This window comes from Artibeus jamaicensis, unplaced genomic scaffold (assembly GCF_021234435.1).
Source record: "Artibeus jamaicensis isolate MK-2021 breed Jamaican fruit bat unplaced genomic scaffold, CSHL_Jam_final scaffold_1031, whole genome shotgun sequence".
NCBI lineage: Eukaryota > Metazoa > Chordata > Mammalia > Chiroptera > Phyllostomidae > Artibeus > Artibeus jamaicensis.
Genome location: NW_026522026.1, coordinates 4,416,462 through 4,438,080, shown reverse-complemented (window position 1 = coordinate 4,438,080; position 21,619 = coordinate 4,416,462). Strand labels below are relative to the sequence as shown.

Below are 21,619 nucleotides of genomic sequence, written 5' to 3'. Positions count from 1 at the left end.
GGAGTGGAGGAGAAGCATGTTATTTGGTTGTTTAGAGCTTTCATGAAAAATGCTGGCAGCCACCCACCAAGAATACTTGACACAGACACAGCTGCTTTTGGTGGCCAAGATCAATAATAGCCTCAATTTCTAAGAACATTGTTGCCTTTCTAAGGTAGGAGTTTTCTTACACTTTAAGAATCTGGTAGGTAAGAAACCTTTATCAGCAGCTTCATAGAGATCATGGAAGTAACACGTCAACTACAGAATTGCATGACAATATTACATTCTTACTGTTTTCCCAGATCCAAAGGGGAGGTTCCAATTTTGCTCCTGATGTTAGTTCCAACTTTTACTGAGTAATCCTCCAAGATACAGCTCTGAATCCAATTGATGAAGATAGTGCCTTTTCTAAGATCTTAAATTCACAATCGATTCCTTTGACTAATGTTTTCTCCTATTTCACTCCTTTTAAACTTATTCTTCATGCCTGTGATGACCTTCTCTCAGTGCCTTTGTATTTTTAGTTTATTTGCTAACTCCTGTGATCATTTGTCTTCCTATGTAGCTGGAACTCACGGCAAGCCATTTCAATAGTGCTTTCTTTAAATTTTTTAAATTTATTTTCAGAGAAAAAGAAACATCAATTTGTTTTTGCACTTGTTTATGCATTCATTGGTTGATTCTTGTATGTGCCCTGACCAGGATTTGAACCCACAACCTTGGCATATTGGGATGACACTCTCACCAACTGAGGTACCCAGCCAGGGCAGCGGTGCTTTCTTTATCATCCTTGATTTCTTAACTCCTTTGTTTAATCTGTGCTACAAATTCTCTAAAAGGTATCTTACATACTATCTATTTTCTCCATTCTTGTCCTTGCAGATGCCAAATCCCATGAAACAGCCAGTTGGTTTCAAGTGGGCACATTTACTATTTTGAATTCCTTTGATATGAATTATTTGGCTGAGAAGATCAAGGCCAGCTGAAGTGTCTGCCCAACACTTTCTCAGTTTTTCTTTAAACTCCTTTTCTCTAACACTCTTCAAAGCTAAGCCCCTTTTTATACTTTATTACCTTCTCTTCACTACTTGTCCTTGGTTTTTCATTAATTACTCCTTTTCTTACCTCTTTAAAGCCTTTCCATTCTTTTTCCCTACAAAGATTTCCCTATTAAAAAACAAAACAAAAAAACACCACCACCTAATCCTGCATCTACATAATGCTACCCCCTTCTTTAGCAAAAATGTCAGTGACTTCACCCAGGATGTTTAATTCTTGAATATCCCATCTCCTTTACAGTTGGCTTTTAAACTCAGTTGTTTTAAAAATTTTCTCAAGCCCTGTCTTGGTGCATTAGGAAGGCAACTAATCAATGCTTCTCTTTCATATCAATGTTTCTCTCCCTTCCTCTCTCTCTAAAAACAATGAAAAAATCTCTGGTGAGGGGAAAATGTGATCATGTTGAATCTTTTTGTAAAATTGCAAAAGCAAAAATATTTTTGCATTTTTGTCAAGTTTCATCCCCCCAAAACCTGGATTTGCCACTTTATAAAGGGGATCTGCCCATATATCCTATAGAGGTAACAAAATTGGGCATGACCCCCTCCAGCTTGGTCACAGCAAAGAATAGAGCTAATTACTATATCGAGACATATATCTTGGATTGACCAAAGAATTATATTCTTCCCATAGCCAGGTCCTAGGTCTGGTCAGTATTACAGGTTCAGGCACTAGATTTTAAGCAGTTCGATCATGGTGATTAAGCACTGGGAGATTAATTCATGCTAACCAAACTCACAAAAGGTCAATTTATAAACCAAATGCTCATTAGTATATAAAAGGAGTTAATACCTTAGTATTGACTATGGATATAAATATATGCTATCCAGAGTACTCTTCATTGGATCGACAGAGACCAAATATGATTATAAAATGTTTAGTTTTCATGGTTTAATGTGAAAATAACAGTTCTGACGGCCTCCTCACTGCAGGGGCATGGCCTAAACTCCAAATTTCTTGAAAATGAGTAACACTCTGTTTCTTTGACCTCATCATGGGCATGACTCTGACCTACCAGTCCTGCCTGGTTATATATGGATCGAGTTGGTCTGTGCTTAAAGATCGGAACCCCCAACTGCACCCTATTTAGCTGCCATTGGCCAGTGTTCATTTCTTCTAGGTCTCCAACCACCCTAGCCCTTTTATTTCGTTCATTTATCTCCATTTCCCTCATCTTCAGTGCCCAGGTTATCCTCAGTGTCCCTCCGAACGTCAGTTCTGTCGTCACCCACCTACTTTAACCTTGACTCACCTATTAATCATCACTTTCTAGACTGATACCCTCATCCCCTACCTGGCCCAAACTGACCCCAACGCTCACACCGAACCCTCCTGAGTGACGGCGTCGGGGGCCATTCCCCTCCCGCGATGGGAAGCTGTGGGGAACCCTTCTTCGCGCTCTTGGCATGGTCTCCCTCTTCCATTTTTCTCCCAGTCCTACAAACCACTACTACTTTCACCCTCTCGGTGAGCACCATAATCGTCTCTTGCCCTCATTAACGAGGAGAAGTCTGCCGACGAAGGCAGAAAGCTATCTCCTTACTTGAGAATATAGTTGTGTCCAGAAGCTGCTGCGGGCACCTCAGCGAACAGAACCCGGGCGGAGCCCAGGTGTAGGGGAAGGGTGGTTGGCGCTAAGCCAATCACAGCTCATGACGACAAGACGCAGCCAATCATAACACCGGATGCTTGGCGCAGGGTAAGGACCCGCCCCCTTGCAGCTGGGTGGCCAACGCCTTTGCCCAGGGCTAGCCGTAGCAGAGCAGGTTCACAGAATCCAGGGACTGGGCACCTTTCGAGCTAGGAGAAGGTGCTCTCCCACCCCAGCTAATTTCTCTACAAGCCTTGGTTTTAACAGGTGTCCGTGCCTAGCGTGGACGCATTTTTACCTGGGCCGTATCTCTCTCTGGAGACTTTGTGCCTATGGTTGGCGCCGGAGTGAGGTCGTTGCCTTGACGACGACAGCATGCGGCCCGTGGTCCTCTGGAGTGTGAGCTTGGGGCGGGCCGAGGCCAGTATGCCTCCGTGCCTGCTTCACCTGGGATCGGTGACTGTGTCCGCTTAAGGAATCGTATTAGCACTAACATTGGTAGTTTGCTAATCAGCATCCTTTATACCTGCGAGCGAGATGAATTTCAGCTCAAATTTGTTTCCAAGTTGAAAACCTTTGGGTCTTTCCACGTGAGAGGATATTAAAGAAACAGTAAGTATATACTTTTAAAGTCTTACATTATCTCGCTCTTTCGTGTATAATAGATTTCAGTCTCTTTAACACAACAAAAAATTAGCATTATTTTAATCCAAATTAAATTGTTGGTATTCTAAATCGTTGGTATTGGAACCATATGCTTACATGGCACACATACAGAAATACCACATTGCCAATCGCCAGGCTTCGTTTGTATTACCCTTACATTCAGGAGTAGAAGGCATGAAAACTTATGGTTTAAGAGTAACTGTTTCAGGAAACAAGAAGCTTTTTAAGCTGTGATACTTTTGAGGTATTTTCAGGCAGTGCCACTTGTAAAATAGGTAAGTTCAATGTGCCGTGACCCAGTGTGCAGTTGGCTGCAAGAATAAATTTTGAGTAGTCAATTTATATAATCTTAGCTTATGATATGCTTCAGAACATTTTAGATGTTCATGGTAATTCTAATTTTGTTTACTTTGCATTTTCAAATGTTGAGGATACCAGTTGCAAAATGTTTTTAAATGATGCAAGTTATAGACTCCATCTATGTTTGTCCTTGACATGATAAACCTAAAGTTTAGTCTTTGATAAAACATACTGTCTTAGTGGAGGGAAAAATAATTGCAGAATGAAGACATAAAATTACTTTGAGAAGTTTTTTTTCAATAGTTAATAGACATTAAATAAAAGTTAAAACGTCAAATGTATGGAAAGGAAAATAGTGTTGGGACACTGCTGTGTAAAGAGTTTATAGTAGAACCTATTATCAAAGCTGGTAGTAAAAAAGTGAAATAATTTGAGTTGGTGGTGACTAGGATTTATTTTCATTCACCCCCCTCACCCCCAGATCAATCTCTGGTTCCATGTATATCTATATTTAAAATGCCGAAATTACTACATGTATAATGCTAAAAATGTATTCATTGGATTATCATAGTTTGCTAGAATGAAGAGGATATTTGTATTGTCTCTGTCATCAGTGTACCAAAAGGGGAAACAAGTAAAACATCACAATTCACAGTCTGGGTAAATTAGTCTTAGATTGTCATAAATACAAAATGTAAGAGTTGAGAATGTTTTTTCCCTAAGTTTTATGAATGAGTATTTTTGTATTGTCAGATTTTTAAAAGTTTCACTTTGAATCATTATTTGAATACATAGTTACCTAATGATATTTTTTACTCCACAAACTTTTAGGACCATATTGGGATTAAGAACAATATTTTTTACTTTTTGGTTCTAGAATTTAATTGCAACACCAGATTTAAAAAAAAATTTAACTTTGAAATTGTAGTTTATTAGCCTTTATAATTCATGGCAATAAAAACTGATGAATTAAAATCTGTTTTGTGGCTGAAGAGGTTTTTTTCTGGGTGAAATAAGAAAAATTTTATTAAGATTGTCTTTATCTAGAAAATCACATGTAATGGGAATATAAAAGAATTTTAAACACAAAATTCAAGTGGTCATTCTCATAATGACTAATCATTAAAAGGAGTTTTGAAATGCTGTATTTGGCACTACTATTTCATTTTTAAAAGTCTGCCCATATACTGTGATATCATTGCTGTTATTTTATAAATTCAACATAGGAATTTAATTACTATAGTAAGAAAAGTAACGGAAAAAAGTTTATTAAAGATTCTTAGTGTTTACTTGGTAAGTGATCAATTTGTGAATAAATATTTTTCCCAGTTCAGTAGAGAATCTATAAAAATTTTCAACTTTGATTTTTAAATCCTGATGTAAAAAGAAAAATTAAACATGATCTTCACAAAGCCAAATTCACTGTGCCTTTTCCACCTTCGAGGGAAAAGAAATTGTGTTTTTGTGAAGTGAGCTATAATTGTTTTGTACTATAGTTCAAGTATTTCTTTATCTGAATTTAAAATATATTGAATTTTATTAACATGACATTTAGCCATTTAATTTTAAAGTTAATGACTTCTATTGCATTTATATTGTGTTATGAAATGAATATGAATATTTTGAAAACATAACTTACAATTGGAAACCATAAGAAATTGCGAGACAGCAAAGGAGAGCCATCAACGCAGTGACTGCCCTAATATAGAAAACAAGTTGGGGAAAAACTAATTTGCTGAGACAGTGGGGAATATCAACATACTCAGCATTATTAAGTTCTATGTTTTGGTTTCTACAGCAAGAAAAAATTCTCCTAGTTTTGAATCAAAATGGAAAAATATGAGAACCTAGGATTGGTTGGAGAAGGGAGTTACGGAATGGTGATGAAGTGTAGGAATAAAGATAGTGGAAGAATTGTAGCCATCAAGAAGTTCTTAGAAAGTGATGATGACAAAATGGTTAAAAAAATTGCTATGAGAGAAATCAAGTTACTAAAGGTGAGTAAATACATATATTGTTTAAAAAATTAGTTGTTGATCAAGATTACATTTTGGGGAGAAATTACTGTTTAAAGTATAAATTTCTTTTGTGACAATAAATAAAATGATTATATATGAATATTCATTTATAACATGAATATAAACATAATTTTAGAACTATTTGTTGCTTTTCTCTGTATCTGTCTATCTACCTACCTACCTAGCTAGATAGAGCTAGCTAGTTATCATCTGTATTGGGAGTTTCAAAGACCACTGCAAGGCTCAGCGATTCACTGGGAGGACTTGCAGCACTCAGCAATCGCTGTGCTCATGGCTGTGACTTAACACAGACAAAGGATGCAAAGCAACATCAGGAAATGGAGAAGGCACATGGAGTGAATTTCAGAGGTAGACCTGATACAGGCTTCCAAAAATCCTCTTCTAGTGGAGTCACACAGGGTGCACTTATTTCCTTCAGCAAGGAGTTGGGATATCACATGTGAAATATTGTCTACGAAGGAAATTCATTAGTGACTCAGTGTGCAAGATTTTTATTGGTGGCTAGTCATGTAGGCACTTCTGCCTGGCTCATACCAAAATTCCAGACTACCAGAAGGAATGCAGGTATTCAGTATAAACAGTATCGTTTGCAAATTGAGCCATTTTTATCAATTCTGGAAGTGAAAGGAACCCTCCTGAAATCCAAGTTCCTAGGTATTGGCCAAAGGCTCACTTTGTAAGCAGATCTGTCTAAGGATGGCAGTCTCAAGCCCGCTATGTTAGCTCAACTCTCTCTCTCTCTCATCCTCTCTCTCTCTCTCTTTTTAATCTGTCTTATAAGAAGTTTATCAATTTTATCTGTCTTTAGAAAGAACCAATATTTAGCTTTATTGATCTTCTCTATTATGTATTTCTTGTCTATTTCATGTTTTTGTCCTTTAGTTTTTCATTCCTTTTACTTACTTTGAGTGGGTAAAATCTTTTTCCTAACCTGTTGATATAGATGCTTATTTCTTATATTTCCAGCTCCCCTGCCCTCATTTATGCATTTAAAGCTATAAATTTTCCTCTCAGAACAGTTTGGTACATATTGCAGAAATTTTGATTGGCAGTTTAAAATATTTTCTTATTTTTCTTAATTTCCAAACATGTGGAAGTTTTCTATGTTTTCCTCCCCTGGTTTTTTACTTGTGACACAATTGTTCTGTGATCTGAGTATATACTATGTAAGATTTTATTCCTTTGAAATTTCTTGATACGTGCTTTTTTGGTTATGAATATAGAAAACAAATAATACGTCATGTGCTTGACAAGTATTTCATTAACTTAGCTTTAGTACTTGAGTTGATTAAATCTTCTAAATTCTCACTAACTTTTTTGTGTGTGTGCTTGTTTTACCCAATACTGAAAAGGAATATGTTAAAATCTTCCTCGGTGGTTATTGATTTCTCCTTGTTTCATTGTAATTAAGTTAAGGTTTAACTTTATAAACAGAAAGGCCATATTATTAGTGTAGAATACTATATTTCAAATTTATATGTTCATGTTTAATCTAATCTTTTATTTCATGGAATAACTTTATTATAGTAGTGGTTTTTTCTTAAAAGTCTTTTTTGTCTGAAACTGATAAGGTTATACCAGTTTAATTTTGGTTAGTGTTTGCATAGTATATTTTTTTCCATTTTTTTTACTTTCAGTTTTTCTCAGTCCTTGTTTATATGTGTCTCTTATGAATATATAGTTGCATTTTGATTTTTATCATGTTTGACAATCTTTGCAGTTTAATTGAATAGTTAGTCCATCTACCTGTAATATAGGTTCTGATATATTTGGGTATAAATCTACCCAAATTAAAATATACTATTTGTCTTAGTGGTTCTGTATTCTTTTTTTCTTCCTGTCTTTGGATTGACTATATTTATCATTTACTTCCTTCAAATAATTAGAAAATTATATATTTTTCTATCTTTTAGTGGTTACCCTACATATTTATTAAAGTTTAACAATATCCAGTACTTTTATCCTTCTTCCAAACCTTGTGATACTTATCTCTGGTTATTCTCTTTTATATTTTATGCTAATATTGTCATACATTAACCATTATATATATATTTTAAACACCAGAAAACATAAGTATTGTTAAGTTTTGTTTAGATATATTTTCACTGTTTTCTTTGTTCATCCTTCTTTTCTTCATCTAAGATTATTTCTATGTGATTTCTTCCCTTGTTAAAAATTTTCTTTTGTGAGGATCTACTGTAGATAAAACACTCAATTTTAATTTACATGAAAATGTCCTTATTTTGTTATTATTTATGAAGGATATTTTTGCTGGGTATGGAAGTTTAAGTTAGCAATTATTTTCTTGTAACAAAATGAAAACATTGTTTCATTCTCTGGCTTCCATTGAGGCTCTTGAGAAGTCAGCTGTCAGTCCAGTGGCTGTGCTTTTATAAATCTGTTTTTTTATATCTCGATTTTAAAAAAAGATTTTATTTATTTATTTTTAGGGAGAGGGGAATGGAAGGAGAAAGAGAGGTAGAGAAACATCAATGTGTGGTTGCTCTCACATGCCTGCAGCTGCAGACCAGGCCTGCAACCCAGGCTTGTGCTCTGACCAGGAATCGAACCTTTGGTTTGCAGGCCTACAGCCATTTCAGCCAGGGCTGGATCTTTTTTTTTTACCCCCCAAATTTATTGACAGATACATGTACAAAAGTATACATATCATAAGAATGTATCTGGATTTTACAAAAACTGAACAACCCAATGTAACCCCAATCTAAACTAAGACAGAGAATAGTAGAATAGCCCCGGAAGCATCCCCCTCCCCCTGCGCCCCCCTCCCCCCTGCCCCCGCCATGTCTTCTCCAGCCACTGCTGCCTTTGCCTTCCTCTTCTACTCAGGCCACATCTAGCCTGACTGCAGTCAGCATAAGTTAGTTTTATTTTCTGGAAACTTGATTTTTTGGAAGGTTGGCTTTTTTTGTTTTGTTTTGTTTTTCCTTTTTAGGGCATGTCACCAGCCTTGGAGAACTCTACTCTGCCAGCTTCGTGGCCACAGATGATCTCTTGGTATCTTCCTAAACCTTGACTGCGTTGGCAGTTTCACCTCATTTGTTGTGGGTAGGGGTCATAGATCCTACTTGGTTTCATCAGATGGAACTATATTTCTCTTCCTCATTGGCTTTACTGTCTCTCTGAGAGGATGACAGAGCAATGTGGTCTTTTAACTATAATTTTAAAAACAGACTATATGTTTATAATGTATACTGTTTGTGCATTTTATTTATGTCTTTCTTACACTAAGATCTGTTTTAGATTGTGACTAATTGCTAATCATTTGATCCTATAAAAACTATTTTTGCATTTTTTTAATAACAGCAACTGAGGCATGAAAACCTGGTGAATCTTTTGGAAGTGTGTAAGAAAAAAAAACGATGGTACCTAGTCTTTGAGTTTGTTGACCATACCATTCTGGATGACTTGGAACTCTTTCCAAATGGACTAGACTACCAAGTAGTTCAAAAGTATTTGTTTCAGATTATTAATGGAATTGGATTTTGTCATAGTCACAATGTAAGTATTTAGTTTAAATAATTATTTTGCCAATGATTGACGCTCTAGATATGTCATAAGCAACTTGTAAATGAGATACTTGTGTAAAGTTTGGACCAGTAGTCATAGCAATGACCTGTTACTTTGATATGGCCAGTTTTCATGTGTCACAGTACATGTATCCTTTCCCCAGGCATTTTATAAGGAAAAGTTTAGGCCATACTGAAAAGTTGACAGAGTGCCATGAACACCCATATACGTACCACCTGGATTATATACTTGTTAATATTTTGCTGTATTTTTATGATGTATTTGTTTATCAATTCATATATTTATCTATCTATTAATGTCTTATTTATGTATCCATAAATAAATTATTGATATCAGTACACATCAACTCTAAATACTTCAGCCATGCATATTAACTACAGTTTCATATTTGCTTTTTTTTGAGATGACATTTACTGAGTGAAATGCACTAATTTTAAGTGATGAGTTTTGACAAATGTGTACACCCAAGGATCCATGTACAGGTTAGCTCAGATTCTCTCTCAGAGTTGTGCAGCATAAAAATCCCTGTTCTTACCCTATAGTCTATCACAATGATTTTATATTTTTAGCATATCATATAAAAGCACCTCTAGGCAAAAGGAATGGCTTAACACACTTATTCTTCCAGTTTTACAAATTATTGTACATGATTTTTTTTGTGTGATTATAAAAGTAATAGATGGTAATGGATGTGGGCTGGCCCTTTGAGCTTGCCATGGATGTCTAGGATGTAAAGGACGTTGGTAGCCTATGCAAAATGCCTAACCATGGCATTTAGGTTGCCATTTAGGATGCTGGTACTCTGAAAGAGTTTTAACAATACGTATATTAAAATTTTTTTTTTCAAAATATAGTTTTCTTGTATTAGAGAATTAGGTCTAATATTTTGTTTTGCCTAACTATAGAATTTTTAGTATTCTCTCCTAGTGTCCATATTTTCTCTTTTAGAAACCTTGACCTCTGACCTTGTTGACCCTCTTTACATTTCTAATTGCCTGAATAATTTCTCCACTTAGGTACTTGGCAATCTACATAAAAGCCCCTGTGGCTAAAACTAAACTACTAATCATTCCATCAAAATTGATTTTTTCTAGACTTTAATTTTTGGTAATGAAGCCACCATTTTTTTCAATTCCTTGGTTTAAAGAAAATATCTGAGATTACTTCCTAAGCTCTACAGGTGGTTGATTTAACATATTTCTAAACTATGTCTCTTCCTTTCCGTTCCTCTGAGCACCAGCCTGATTTAGGCCCTTATTATCTCTTAGTTGTCCCTCTGCTCTTTTCCCTGCCTTTAGTGCCTCTCTCTGACTTAGTTTGTTTATGGCCAACATCTATAAACATTTATTGGTCAGGCCATTTCCATGGGCTCCCAGAGCCTCGACAGAAGCTCAGACTTCTCAGGCTGGCAGTTGAGGCATCCTTCCTCCCTAGTGCATAACCTCTACTCGGGAAGTGACATTTCTCCAGAGTCTCCTGACCTATTTCTGTCTGCACCCTTTTCCTCTCTTTGTTACCTTCACTTGGATTGACCTTTCATTTTGACATTTATCCAGGCTATTCTTAGTGTTAAAGGCTTATCTTACAGCCCACCCCTTTCATAAAATTTTTCCTTGACCGCGAAATCTTCAATTACTGCTTTACTCTCAGTCTTGGGAGCAGTCACTAGTTAACAGAACAATTGATTTGGTAATTAGTAATATATATATATATATATCTCATCTAGTATCTTTGTTTATATAAAATTTTAAGCATAAATATTATGTTTTGCCCAAGTGGATTTCAGATTTTGAAGAACCAGGAACAATTTTATATGCTTTTATTTATGTTTATTATGCAAACAAAAACAGTGACCTGCACATGGCAGATGTTCAAAATATAATTAATTAGCTTAACTTGATGTGCCAATATATGGTATGTCTGTTTTTTGAGTTAGATCATACACAGAGATATCAAGCCAGAGAATATATTGGTCTCCCAGTCTGGCGTCGTCAAGTTATGTGACTTTGGATTTGCACGGACACTGGCAGCCCCTGGGGAAGTTTACACCGATTATGTGGCCACCCGGTGGTACAGAGCTCCGGAACTATTGGTTGGGGATGTCAAGTATGGCAAGTAAGAAACCATGGTGGTGAGGGGGTGGTTAACATGTTTCTAATGCAAGAAAAGATTCTTCTGACCTTAAAAGGAAGTTTTGAATTTAGGAAACTTTATAAAATGATTTGTCATTTTGATTCTTCCTCTTTAAAAATTCTTGTGAAACAACTTGGGGTGAATATACTTATTTTAAGGGTAAGGAAATCAAGGGAAGCAAGTCATCTGTTTTGTTTTTTGTTTTTCTTATTGTGATTTGGAACATATATTTCACTGGTAAAGAGAGGTAACATTGACTGGCTAAATCTGACTGTTGAAATGAGGCAAGGTGGAATGGGCAAAGGTTGGGGTAGAAATAATGGAGTGAAATGTTTTTAAAACATAAACTGTTCCATAAATGAATTTATCAAAGAAGAAGGCATTGTAACTTTTACTGATTTTATAGAAATCTTTAAAAAATATGTTCTATAATTCTGTTTTCAGAGTACACATCATTTAATATTTCCTTGATCACTTTGAGCTCTAATTTTATTGCCATATTATAACTTTTATATCATTTTATAGTTCAGCTATGACCTTGAGCAATTTCAAGGTAGTTGTCCTTATGTTAATGATGCCAGCACGTTCTTTAAGTTCTTGTGACTAATTTTAAAGACAGTTTTTCTATTTTTTTCTCCTACTAACTTTCAGTTCTCCTTCTTCTTACTGTATGTGCCCTTGTGTCCCTAATGACTGCTTCCTTCTGGTAGTTTTCAGAATATCCCTCATTCTGGTGGGATAGACTGATTAACTGGTTAGAGTTATGTGTAAACATAGAGTGAATAGGTTCTAAATGGAAACCCAAAAGGCTTATTTTCAGAATAAAGTACACATAACTGTTGTGGCTTTTCATAAGCCTTTTTTTCTCTATGTCACATGATTCAAGTTTCTGGAAATCTGACTTAAATAAAATTGGGAATTAGCTCTTTAGGCTTATAGGAAAATGTCTTTTCATAGGTAATCTAACGCTTGCTACTACTGTTCTCAATACCTAGAATATTAAATAGTAATATGCAAAGCAGATTCAGTCACAGTAAAAATATTAGGATGCCAGATTTTACACCACATTGCTTTTCCTTCAGGGCCGTTGATGTGTGGGCCATCGGCTGTCTGGTAACTGAAATGCTCATGGGGGAACCCCTCTTTCCTGGAGATTCTGATATTGATCAGCTATATCATATTATGATGTGTTTGGGTAAGCTTATACATCTGCATTTTAAGCGTTAGAGGGTTTTTATTTCCTGTGTGTTTTTTCCTATGCATTGATTTTACAAAATAGGAAGCAAATAAGAAAACTTCATATATGTATTCACTCATTCTCAGTCTGGCTGTGGTTGGTGTGACGTATGGTGTAGTTGTGCTCTCGCCCCACCTACTGCCCCACTTGCCCTTCAAGTAAAGAGCAAAGGTTATACATATCTTCACTTTTACATTCAATAAGTCACACATAGAGAGGTTGCAAATGCTCACTTATTACCTATGGGTTAACAAGCATTTGGTGTTATACGACTGCACCCTCATCCTCACCTTCAAATTGAGAGACACAGAGACTTTGGAAGTAGTTCAGTCTTGTTGCAGATATGACCTTTGTTGTTAGTGCTTTGGTGGAATGTCAGTGCTAGATGAGCAAAGTCTCTTAACTTCCTGTTGAGAGACAGAGCTTGGAACAAGGAAATAATGGTAAAATACTCGGGGGCTATTTAACTGTTGGAGTTTGAGTTTCCAGGTTAGAAATTCAATAAATGATATAATAGTTTTATATATATTTTATGCTCAGGTATGTAATGAAGTTGAGAAAAAAGATGAAATGCTCAAGTCAGACTTTAGACATAGTTACAAAATGAGTTGACCAAAAAGTAAATTCCTAAATGATAGGACTGATTTATCTAGATTAGATTTGGGCCAAATGACTATTAATATTTTCATTGTTTTAGTCAGCACTTTTATGCTTTGTTGCTAGAAACGAAGTGCTGGTAGTTATATTTTTAAAAATTTAAAATGTTCTTTATCTCTCCTTTTTCTGTGTGTCCCCCAGTGTTCACTTCTATGTTTACTTGCATGTGAACTTCTCTAAATGAGTATGTTGAGATAGGAATGTTTGTTTCCTAGAATTGATTTATGTCGAAACCTCTATAAAGACTGCCAGGTGCCACCACATCGAGAGCACTGTCTTCGGTTGACTTTGCAGGCGGAGAGGGCCCCACTTCATGAGTGGTGTTTAGCTCTTTTCTCTGCTCCGCCTCACCTGTCTCTGCCGTTTCTATCATGATGTGTAATGACAGAGCTGTGTGCTGTTCTCACCGCCAGGTAATCTCATCCCAAGACATCAAGAGCTATTTTATAAAAATCCTGCATTTGCTGGAGTAAGGTTGCCTGAAATCAAGGAAATGGAACCTCTTGAAAGACGATATCCCAAGCTCCCTGAAGTTGTTATAGATTTAGCAAAGGTAATCATACTTTTTCTCTCACTGTCTAACAGGGGATTTATATTATGGAGACTTGGCCTTTTTCTTCTTTTTTTCTTATCCAGTTGATCGTTTAGGTCAACAACTTTGTGTGGGGGGAGGACTGGAGGTGCTGGCTTCAGAGATAAAGGCCTGAAAATTTCACTTAAGAAATGAAGCATGTTTTAAGTGTGAAAACATCCTCACAATGATATGTTTTTAATGTTTAACATTTAAAATGCAAGCTTTGTTTAAGTGGAAAAAAGAAGAAAAGCAGGATAAGAAAATAAAAAAAGAGAAGAGTAGTGGGAAAATCAATTAAAGTGTAGGGTATAGGATCCTGACCTCTGTCTTGTTAGACAGAGAAGGACAGATACTATGCTCGGTCTCAGCCAAAAGGCCGACAAGCGATCTGTGGTGTGTTGTTAGAGGTCATTGAGTTTGCTGAAGCTAATTTACAAATCGTCATTACCTTTGCCATGTTTTTGATTGAGGAATATTAGGGAGAGTCTCGGTGGAGCAAATCATTCCTGGAAGTGGGCATTTGGGAATTATTAGCTCAAAAATTCTTATTAGTTAGGATTGTCCTAAGTATTGGTAAGATAAATATCTCTGAGTCACCAGGACCATTTAACTTTTATATAAGACTTTTTTTTGCTTTTTAAATTTTCTGTGTAGGTCATTTAAAAAATTTAGTGAGCTTATAACTAATTATAGTAAGTTCTTAGCATAATACATTTCTACTTTTCTACATAATCTTCTAACACGTGCAAATATTATATAAAGACCAGCTTTATGATCTGTATATAAAGTGATTTAAAGGGATTAAAAATGAAATTATTGTCTAACTTATATCCCCTATAGTAGAAAAATAAAACTTTAAAAACATTTGATTGTATAAATTTTCAAACAGAAAAGAGATAGAAAGAATAATAGTAATAATGAACCCTTCTGTGTTTGTCATCTAGCTTCAACAATTAACAACCTCTTGAACTTCCAGTCCAGATGGAGGGCTAGGTAACTCTTTACCTGGAGTTTTGATCTGTTCTTTCATTTGGGCCATATTTCTTTGTTAGGTTTTGGCAGGTTATCATAGGTTAAAGATAAATAGAGGATCTTAAAAGAAGGAAGAGAAAACCAGATAGTTATATTCAAAGACATTACCATTAGACTGTCAGCTAATTTCTCAAAAGAAATTCTGCAGGATAGATAGGACTGTCAAGAAGTATTCAAAGTGATGAAAAGCAAGAATCTACAACCTAGATTACTCTATTTGACAAAGCTATCATTCAGAATTGAAGGGCTGATAAAGTACTTCCCAGAGAAGGTAAAGCTAAAGGAGTTCATCACCAAGCCATTATTATATGAAATGTTAAAGGGACTTACTTAAGAAAAAGAAGATAAAAAATATGAACAGTAGTCCTGGCTGGTGTGGCTCAGTGGTTGAGTGCTGCTGACCTGCAAATCCAAGGGTCACCGATTCCACTTCCAGTCTAGGGCACATGCTTGGGTTGTGGGTCAGGTCCCCAGTAGGAGCCGCATGAGAGGCAACCACACACTGATGTTTCTCTCCTCCTATTTCTCCCTCCCTTCCCCTCTCTGAGATACAAATAATATCTTTTAAAAAATATGAACAGTAAAATGACAACAAACTCACAACTATCAACAACTGAACCTAAAAAAACAAAAACAAAAACAACAAGCTAAGCAAACAACTAGAACAGGAACACAATCATAGAAATGGAGATCACATGGAATGTTATTAGCAGAGGGGGTGCTGGGAGAATGGGGGAAAAGGTACAGAGAATAAATAGCATAAATGGTAGGTAGAAAATAGACGGGGAGGTTAAGAATAGTACAGGTAATATAGAAGCCCAAGAACTTATACATATAACCCATGAACATGGACTAAGGGGTGGGAGATGTGGGTAGGAGAGGGTATACAGGGTGGAGGGGAATAAAGGGGGGAAAATGGGACAAATGTAATAGCATAATCAATAAAACATTTTAAAAAAGAAAAGGAAAAAGAAACTAAGCAAACAAGCAGAACAGTCATAAATATGGAGATCATTGGAGGGTTATCAGTGGGAGGGGAAAGAGGGAGAATGGGGGGAAAGGTGCAGGGATTAAGAAGCATAATTGGTAGGTACAAAATAGACAGGGCAATGTTAAGAATAGTATAGGAAATAGAGGAGCCAGAGAATGTATATGCATTTTTTGAGTCCCTTTTATTTTTACTGGCATTGAGTGGTTTTAATTAATCAGAAGAAGACCTGCATTACAATAAAATCATCTAGCTAGCACAATAATAATCATGGAGAAGGTCCTTTCCCTTCTATTCTAAGCAAGAGACTTAAATTTTAAAACTTTACACTAATTCCTTAATATCATGAAACATCTAATCAATGCTCAAAATATTACTGCTTTTCTCATAATTTTATATAGTTTAAATTAGGACTCATGTGAAGTCAACGTATCAAGCAATGAGTTATATCTTTTTAAGGTTCTTAATTTATAAACTTATCTTTGTCTCTTTCTTTGCCATTTATATGATGAGGAAACTATGTTTGTCCCTTAGAACTTCCTACATAAATACAGTTTAATATGTTGCTCTGTGTCCTGTATTTCTTATAAATTCATAGTAGAGCTAGAGCTTGATCAGAATGTCTGGTGGTCTTTTTGTGATTAGCAACCATCGGTGGTCTTTGCATAGATTTGTGCTTCATTCTTTATCATTTATCATAGCTGTTTAAAATTCACAGACTATAAAGAAATATTTTCTATACTTACAAATTTTAATGTAGGCCATTTTTTAAAAGTATGAGATGTATATATTTGGTTTTCCAGAAATGCTTACATATTGACCCTGACAAAAGGCCCTTCTGCGCTGAGCTCCTGCACCATGATTTCTTTCACATGGATGGGTTTGCTGAGAGGTATGGTACCGACTCATGTTTTCCAGGTCACCTCAACCCGGAGTTGGAATAAGATCTCCATAGCAGTAACAGACAGCATTTCTCTACCCAGCTACTTTTATAGGATCTCAGATATGTACCCCCTTACTTCCATTTACCCTTAGCAGCTATGGGACTTGTAGGAATGGTCCCCTGCATTCACTAAGTTAGGGTTTGGGGTTTTCATTAAGCAGTCCCTTCCTACTATTCTTTCCGTCTTCCTATGTGGTGACGTGTACCACTCAGGTCACTGATTTCTATGTTGCTACCAGCTGTGGGATGCCATCCTCTTGGGTGCTGATGCATTTGCAAAGGTGCCATCTCCTGTTGCTGCCAAACTCACACCATACCAGTCCTATAACACTGCCGATGTGCTGGAGACTTTGGCGTGCCAACCCTGTGGGGGCCAGAGCCGTGGGCATGCTCTTTTGTGCTGTTGAGCTGCTGGCATCAGTGCAGCTGAGAAAGCAAGAAAACAGTGATATGAGTGGCAATGACATGGCTTTATATTTTTACAAATGTACTTAATATCTAGCTTAGTGTAAGATACCTGAGTTCTCATATTTACTTCTACATTCAATTAGTTGTGATGTGGTATGTTGTTTGAAATACATTCTGACCTCATATAAATATGTTGTCGGAAAATGAGGGAGTGTTTTAAAAGCTTTTTTAGATAATTTTGGGCATTCTTCTTTGACTCTACAGCAAAAACTTTGACATTGTACTAAAACTTGACCGTGGTAGTTTCTAAAATGTTGGTTGTGGTATCTGAAACTACATCATTGAGTTTTTTTACTCTGTTCATTAAAATCCATCTTGTACTGCCCTGGCCAGTGTGGCTCAGTTGGTTGGAGTGCTGTCCCATAATCAAAAGGCTTCAGGCTTGATTACCGGTCAGGGTGCACATTGTACCTAGGGTATGGGTTTGATCCCTGGTTCGGGTGCATACAAGAGGCAACTTGTTGATGTTTCTTTCTCACATCAGTGTTCTCTCTCCCTTCCCCTCTCTCTAAAAGCAGTGAAAAAAATGTCTGGGTGAGGATTAAAAAAATGAAAATCCATTTTGTACTTAGATCTTTTACCTATGTATATATTTTGTAATATCATACTATAGTCATTTGGAAAATACTGTTTTACTGTTATGCATATCTTTAAAATGTTGACACATTTCATTATATAACATCAAGAAGTCACATTCTATCCTATTAGAAAAGCCTTTAAGTATTGGAAGTCTGCTAAGCTCACAGTAGTGGATACAAGTTTAACAGAATTCTAATTTCACATAAAAATTTGAATTTTATTATTGACACAAATATTATCAGTTGTTTTCCCTGAAGTGATAAGCTCATTTTCTTAAAGAAAATGTCTGTCAAATACCCCAAGTCTGAATGACCATGGTTTTTCTGTCCTTCTTTTAAGTAAAACAGTTTTCCCATGGAGACATGGCTGGTTTGGTTTGTATCTCAGACAGACCCACAGACAGTGCTTTTCCTAGGGCAACCATGGCATTTCAGTTGGTAGCCAAAGTGCTTTTTGCATATTCTCATTTTATCACAAAGACTGAAAAAAGACATGTGCTCAAGGATTCAGATTTAATAAAATTAATACTTTTTTACTGCTTACCAGGGACACCCTTAAATAAAAGTAGCTATGAAAAAGGCAGTGGCTGCCACTGCCATTTGGTGCTGCTGCTTCAACTTCTGTTGTGGCGCCTGCAGTTTTATCCACCATCCTGTTCAGATCGGCAGTGCAGATGGCAGCAGGATGAGAGGGAAGTCTCCGTGTTAAGCTCAGAATAGCTTTGACTCTGAACCTCCTGAAAGGTTCTTAGTGATTCCCAGGGGTGTACGAACTGCCTTTTCAGAACTGCTAACAGAGGCCATAATTTTTCTCATTTTAAATAACACAGCCTAGTTTAATACTCAATTTTGAAAAATAAGTATCTTGAAAACCAATTTTTTCCTTGATTTATCTATCTCATATAATTTTATTTTATTGACAAATGTATTTTCATGTAGGTTTTCTCAGGAACTACAGTTAAAAATACAGAAAGATGCCAGAAATATTTCTTTAGCTAAAAAGTCCCAAAACAGAAAGAAGGAAAAGGAGAAAGATGACTTCTTAGGCGAGGAGAGAAGCACACTTGCGGTGCAGGTAAATGTCCATGTTTTAATGTGTCTTAAATTTTAAATTTAATATGTCCTTACGTTTTAGAAGGAAAAAAATGAAGATTAAAAAATTGTCTGAGTGGGGAACAAATTAACTTTTAGCTTCTTTGTAAAAAAAGTATCTTCTTTATAGATGTTATGTGTTTCAAAAATCTTAACTTATCATGTAGCGAGTGTCTACTGTGTACCAGCCCGTGCAGTAGAGCCTGTCAGGGAGTCACACTCGCCCAAGAACATTTGGACACACGCGTGTGCACCCACATGTAGATACATGGGCACAAACACGCACACACCATTTTCCCCTTAGATGACAGGAGAGGAAATAACATGATTAGAATTTTATATAAAGTATAGCATTTTAAAATTGAGATTTGGGTATTGAATTTATTTGAAGTTTGCTTTTCCCTGGTATGTTACCCAGAATTGGTTCTTGGTAGTTCAAATCTACCAGCCACCCACTCCCAGTTTTTCAAGTGAACCAAAAGGAGAGACTTTTCAGTTTTGTGTTCCCTGACTCTAAATATGGAAGAACGAGAGTGGGCATACTTGGTTCCTCTTCTATGGTTTTTCCCAATACAATATGTACAAAATAGAAATGTATGTAGTATAAATCTGATCCATACAGGGTGGGGCAAAAGTAGGTTAACAGTTCTGAGTATGTGAAGTGCAGTTTATTCTTCCATTTTATTTATTAATTATTGTGTTATTTTCCAGAGGAACAACTGTAAACTATTTTTGCCCTGCCCGGTACACATCAGAAGTTCGTGTGACTTGCATTCCCACTCAAAATGTCTAACCAAGAATCTTGGGTTTAATTTTAATTTCATAGATAGAATAAAGAAAACAGGGGCACAAAAAGGTGATATCTATGGAATTCTGCTTTAGTTGGCAGCTACTTTATAGGTAGAGGGGATTTTTCATTCTTTTCAGGTCATTAATGTTGTCAACATTTTTATTGATGGTCAGGATTCCAATGCTGATCCCAAAGTTAAGGATTCTAGAGTATTTAAAATAAAAGGGTCAAAAATTGATGGAGAAAAAGTTGAAAAAATCAGTCGAGCTGCAAATGCCAGCTGTCTCCATGACAATGGGACCAGCCACATCAAAACAGTGACTTCAACAAGCCTCAGAGATGGCAGCAATAGCAGCGTGGACCACACGAGGAATCCTGGCCCAGCGATTCCTCCTCTTGCACACAATCTTTCTGCAGTCGCTCCTGGTATTAATTCTGGAATGGGGACTATGCCAGGAGTTCAGAGTTACAGGTATGAATTAAGAAAATAAGAAGAAAAAGTTATTTAAGGATGTATTTGCAAATTATAAGTGATTGTCAATTCAGTGTATTGTTTAAGATGAAGAGAATCCACAGCTATTTAGTCTAATAACGTGAGAGGAGGTTGTCATACTAAAACAGATCGTCATCATGTGTTGCTGCATGGTATGGCTGTGGGCATTCAGTGGTACAAAGAAGCTCCCCTGGGGAATTTTCCTGAAAGGAAGGCAGTTTGGTTGGAGCTGGGAACCGGGTGAGGGCATGACTGTAGTAGTACAGGGCAGAGGTTTCGCCACATCTGTGCGCATAGTACATTTACGAGTAAGCATTAACTCCTAGTTAAACTGCATGTCGCTTGTTGCTGTGTGATTTGGTTTTGTGCTTGAAAAAGAATAACTGCTATTTCTAACTTAAATTTTGTGTTGCTATTGTTACAGAGTGGATGAGAAAACCAAGAAGTATTGTATTCCATTTGTTAAACCAAATAAACATTCTCCATCAGGCATTTGTAATATTAATGTGACCACATCAGTAAGTGAACTTTTCTCCATGGTAGAAGGGCAAGCAAAGTCATTTCTAGAGTTTTATTAATATTGAATATGATAGTGAAGAACTAGAATTTTATTTGGAGACAGATCATAAAATGGAACCTTAATTATACATACATCTTTCCAGCCTGCCACAGTCCTAAATGTGAAAGTCTTATAGTTTAAATAAGTTTTACAAAGTATTATAAGTCTGGAAGTTAAAATATAAGATGTTAAGAAGAACAAAGTAGGAGGGATCACAATACCTGATATCAAACTGTATTACAAAGCCACTGTAATCAAAACAGCCTGGTACTGGCATAAAAACAGGCACATAGACCAATGGAACAGAACAGAGAGCCCAGAAATCAACCCAACTCTCTACAGTCAATTAATATTCGACAAAGGGGGGCAGTAACATAAAATGGAGTAAAGATAGCCTCTTCAGCAAATGGTGTTGGGAGAACTGGACAGCTACGTGCAAAAAATGTGAAACTTGAGCACCAACTTAACCATACACCAAAATAAATTCAAGGTGGATAAAAGACTTAAATATAAGCCATGACACCATTAAAGTCCTAGAGGAGAACATTGGCAAGAAAATCTCAGATATTCCACGCAGCAACATTTTTACAGATATGTGCCCTAGAGCAAGGAATATAAAGGAAAGAATAAACAAATGGGATCTTATCAAAATAAAAAGCTTCTGCATGGCTAAAGAAAACAGTATTAAATTAAAAAAGACAACCAACTGTATGGGAAAACATATTTGCCAATGATACCTCAGACAAAGGTTTAATCTCCAAAATATACAAAGAACTTACACGACTCCACTCTAGGAAGACATCGAACCCAATTAAAAAATGGGAAAAGGACTTGAACAGACACTTCTCTAAAGAGGACATACAGAACATCCAGAGACACATGAAGAGAT

At 36.3% G+C, this 21,619-nt stretch overlaps 1 protein-coding gene and 1 pseudogene across 3 annotated transcripts in view; one reads left to right on the top strand and one right to left on the bottom strand.

Moving 5' to 3' along the window:
• Positions 1-229: 229 nt before the first annotated feature.
• CDKL2 (cyclin dependent kinase like 2) overlaps positions 230-21,619 on the top strand; it is a 35,772-nt gene continuing 14,382 nt past the window's right edge. For all 3 annotated transcript variants that reach the window (XM_037150240.2, XM_037150238.2, XM_037150239.2), the window contains exons 1-10: positions 230-3,244; positions 5,397-5,595; positions 8,962-9,156; positions 11,123-11,301; positions 12,402-12,514; positions 13,627-13,766; positions 16,611-16,699; positions 18,736-18,871; positions 19,852-20,150; positions 20,596-20,689. In XM_037150240.2, coding sequence (XP_037006135.2) covers positions 5,428-5,595; positions 8,962-9,156; positions 11,123-11,301; positions 12,402-12,514; positions 13,627-13,766; positions 16,611-16,699; positions 18,736-18,871; positions 19,852-20,150; positions 20,596-20,689 — 1,413 coding nt within the window. In that variant the 5' untranslated portion in view covers positions 230-3,244; positions 5,397-5,427. The remainder of the gene's footprint in view (positions 3,245-5,396; positions 5,596-8,961; positions 9,157-11,122; positions 11,302-12,401; positions 12,515-13,626; positions 13,767-16,610; positions 16,700-18,735; positions 18,872-19,851; positions 20,151-20,595; positions 20,690-21,619) is intronic.
• On the bottom strand, positions 14,061-14,175 carry LOC128625906 (uncharacterized; annotated as a pseudogene).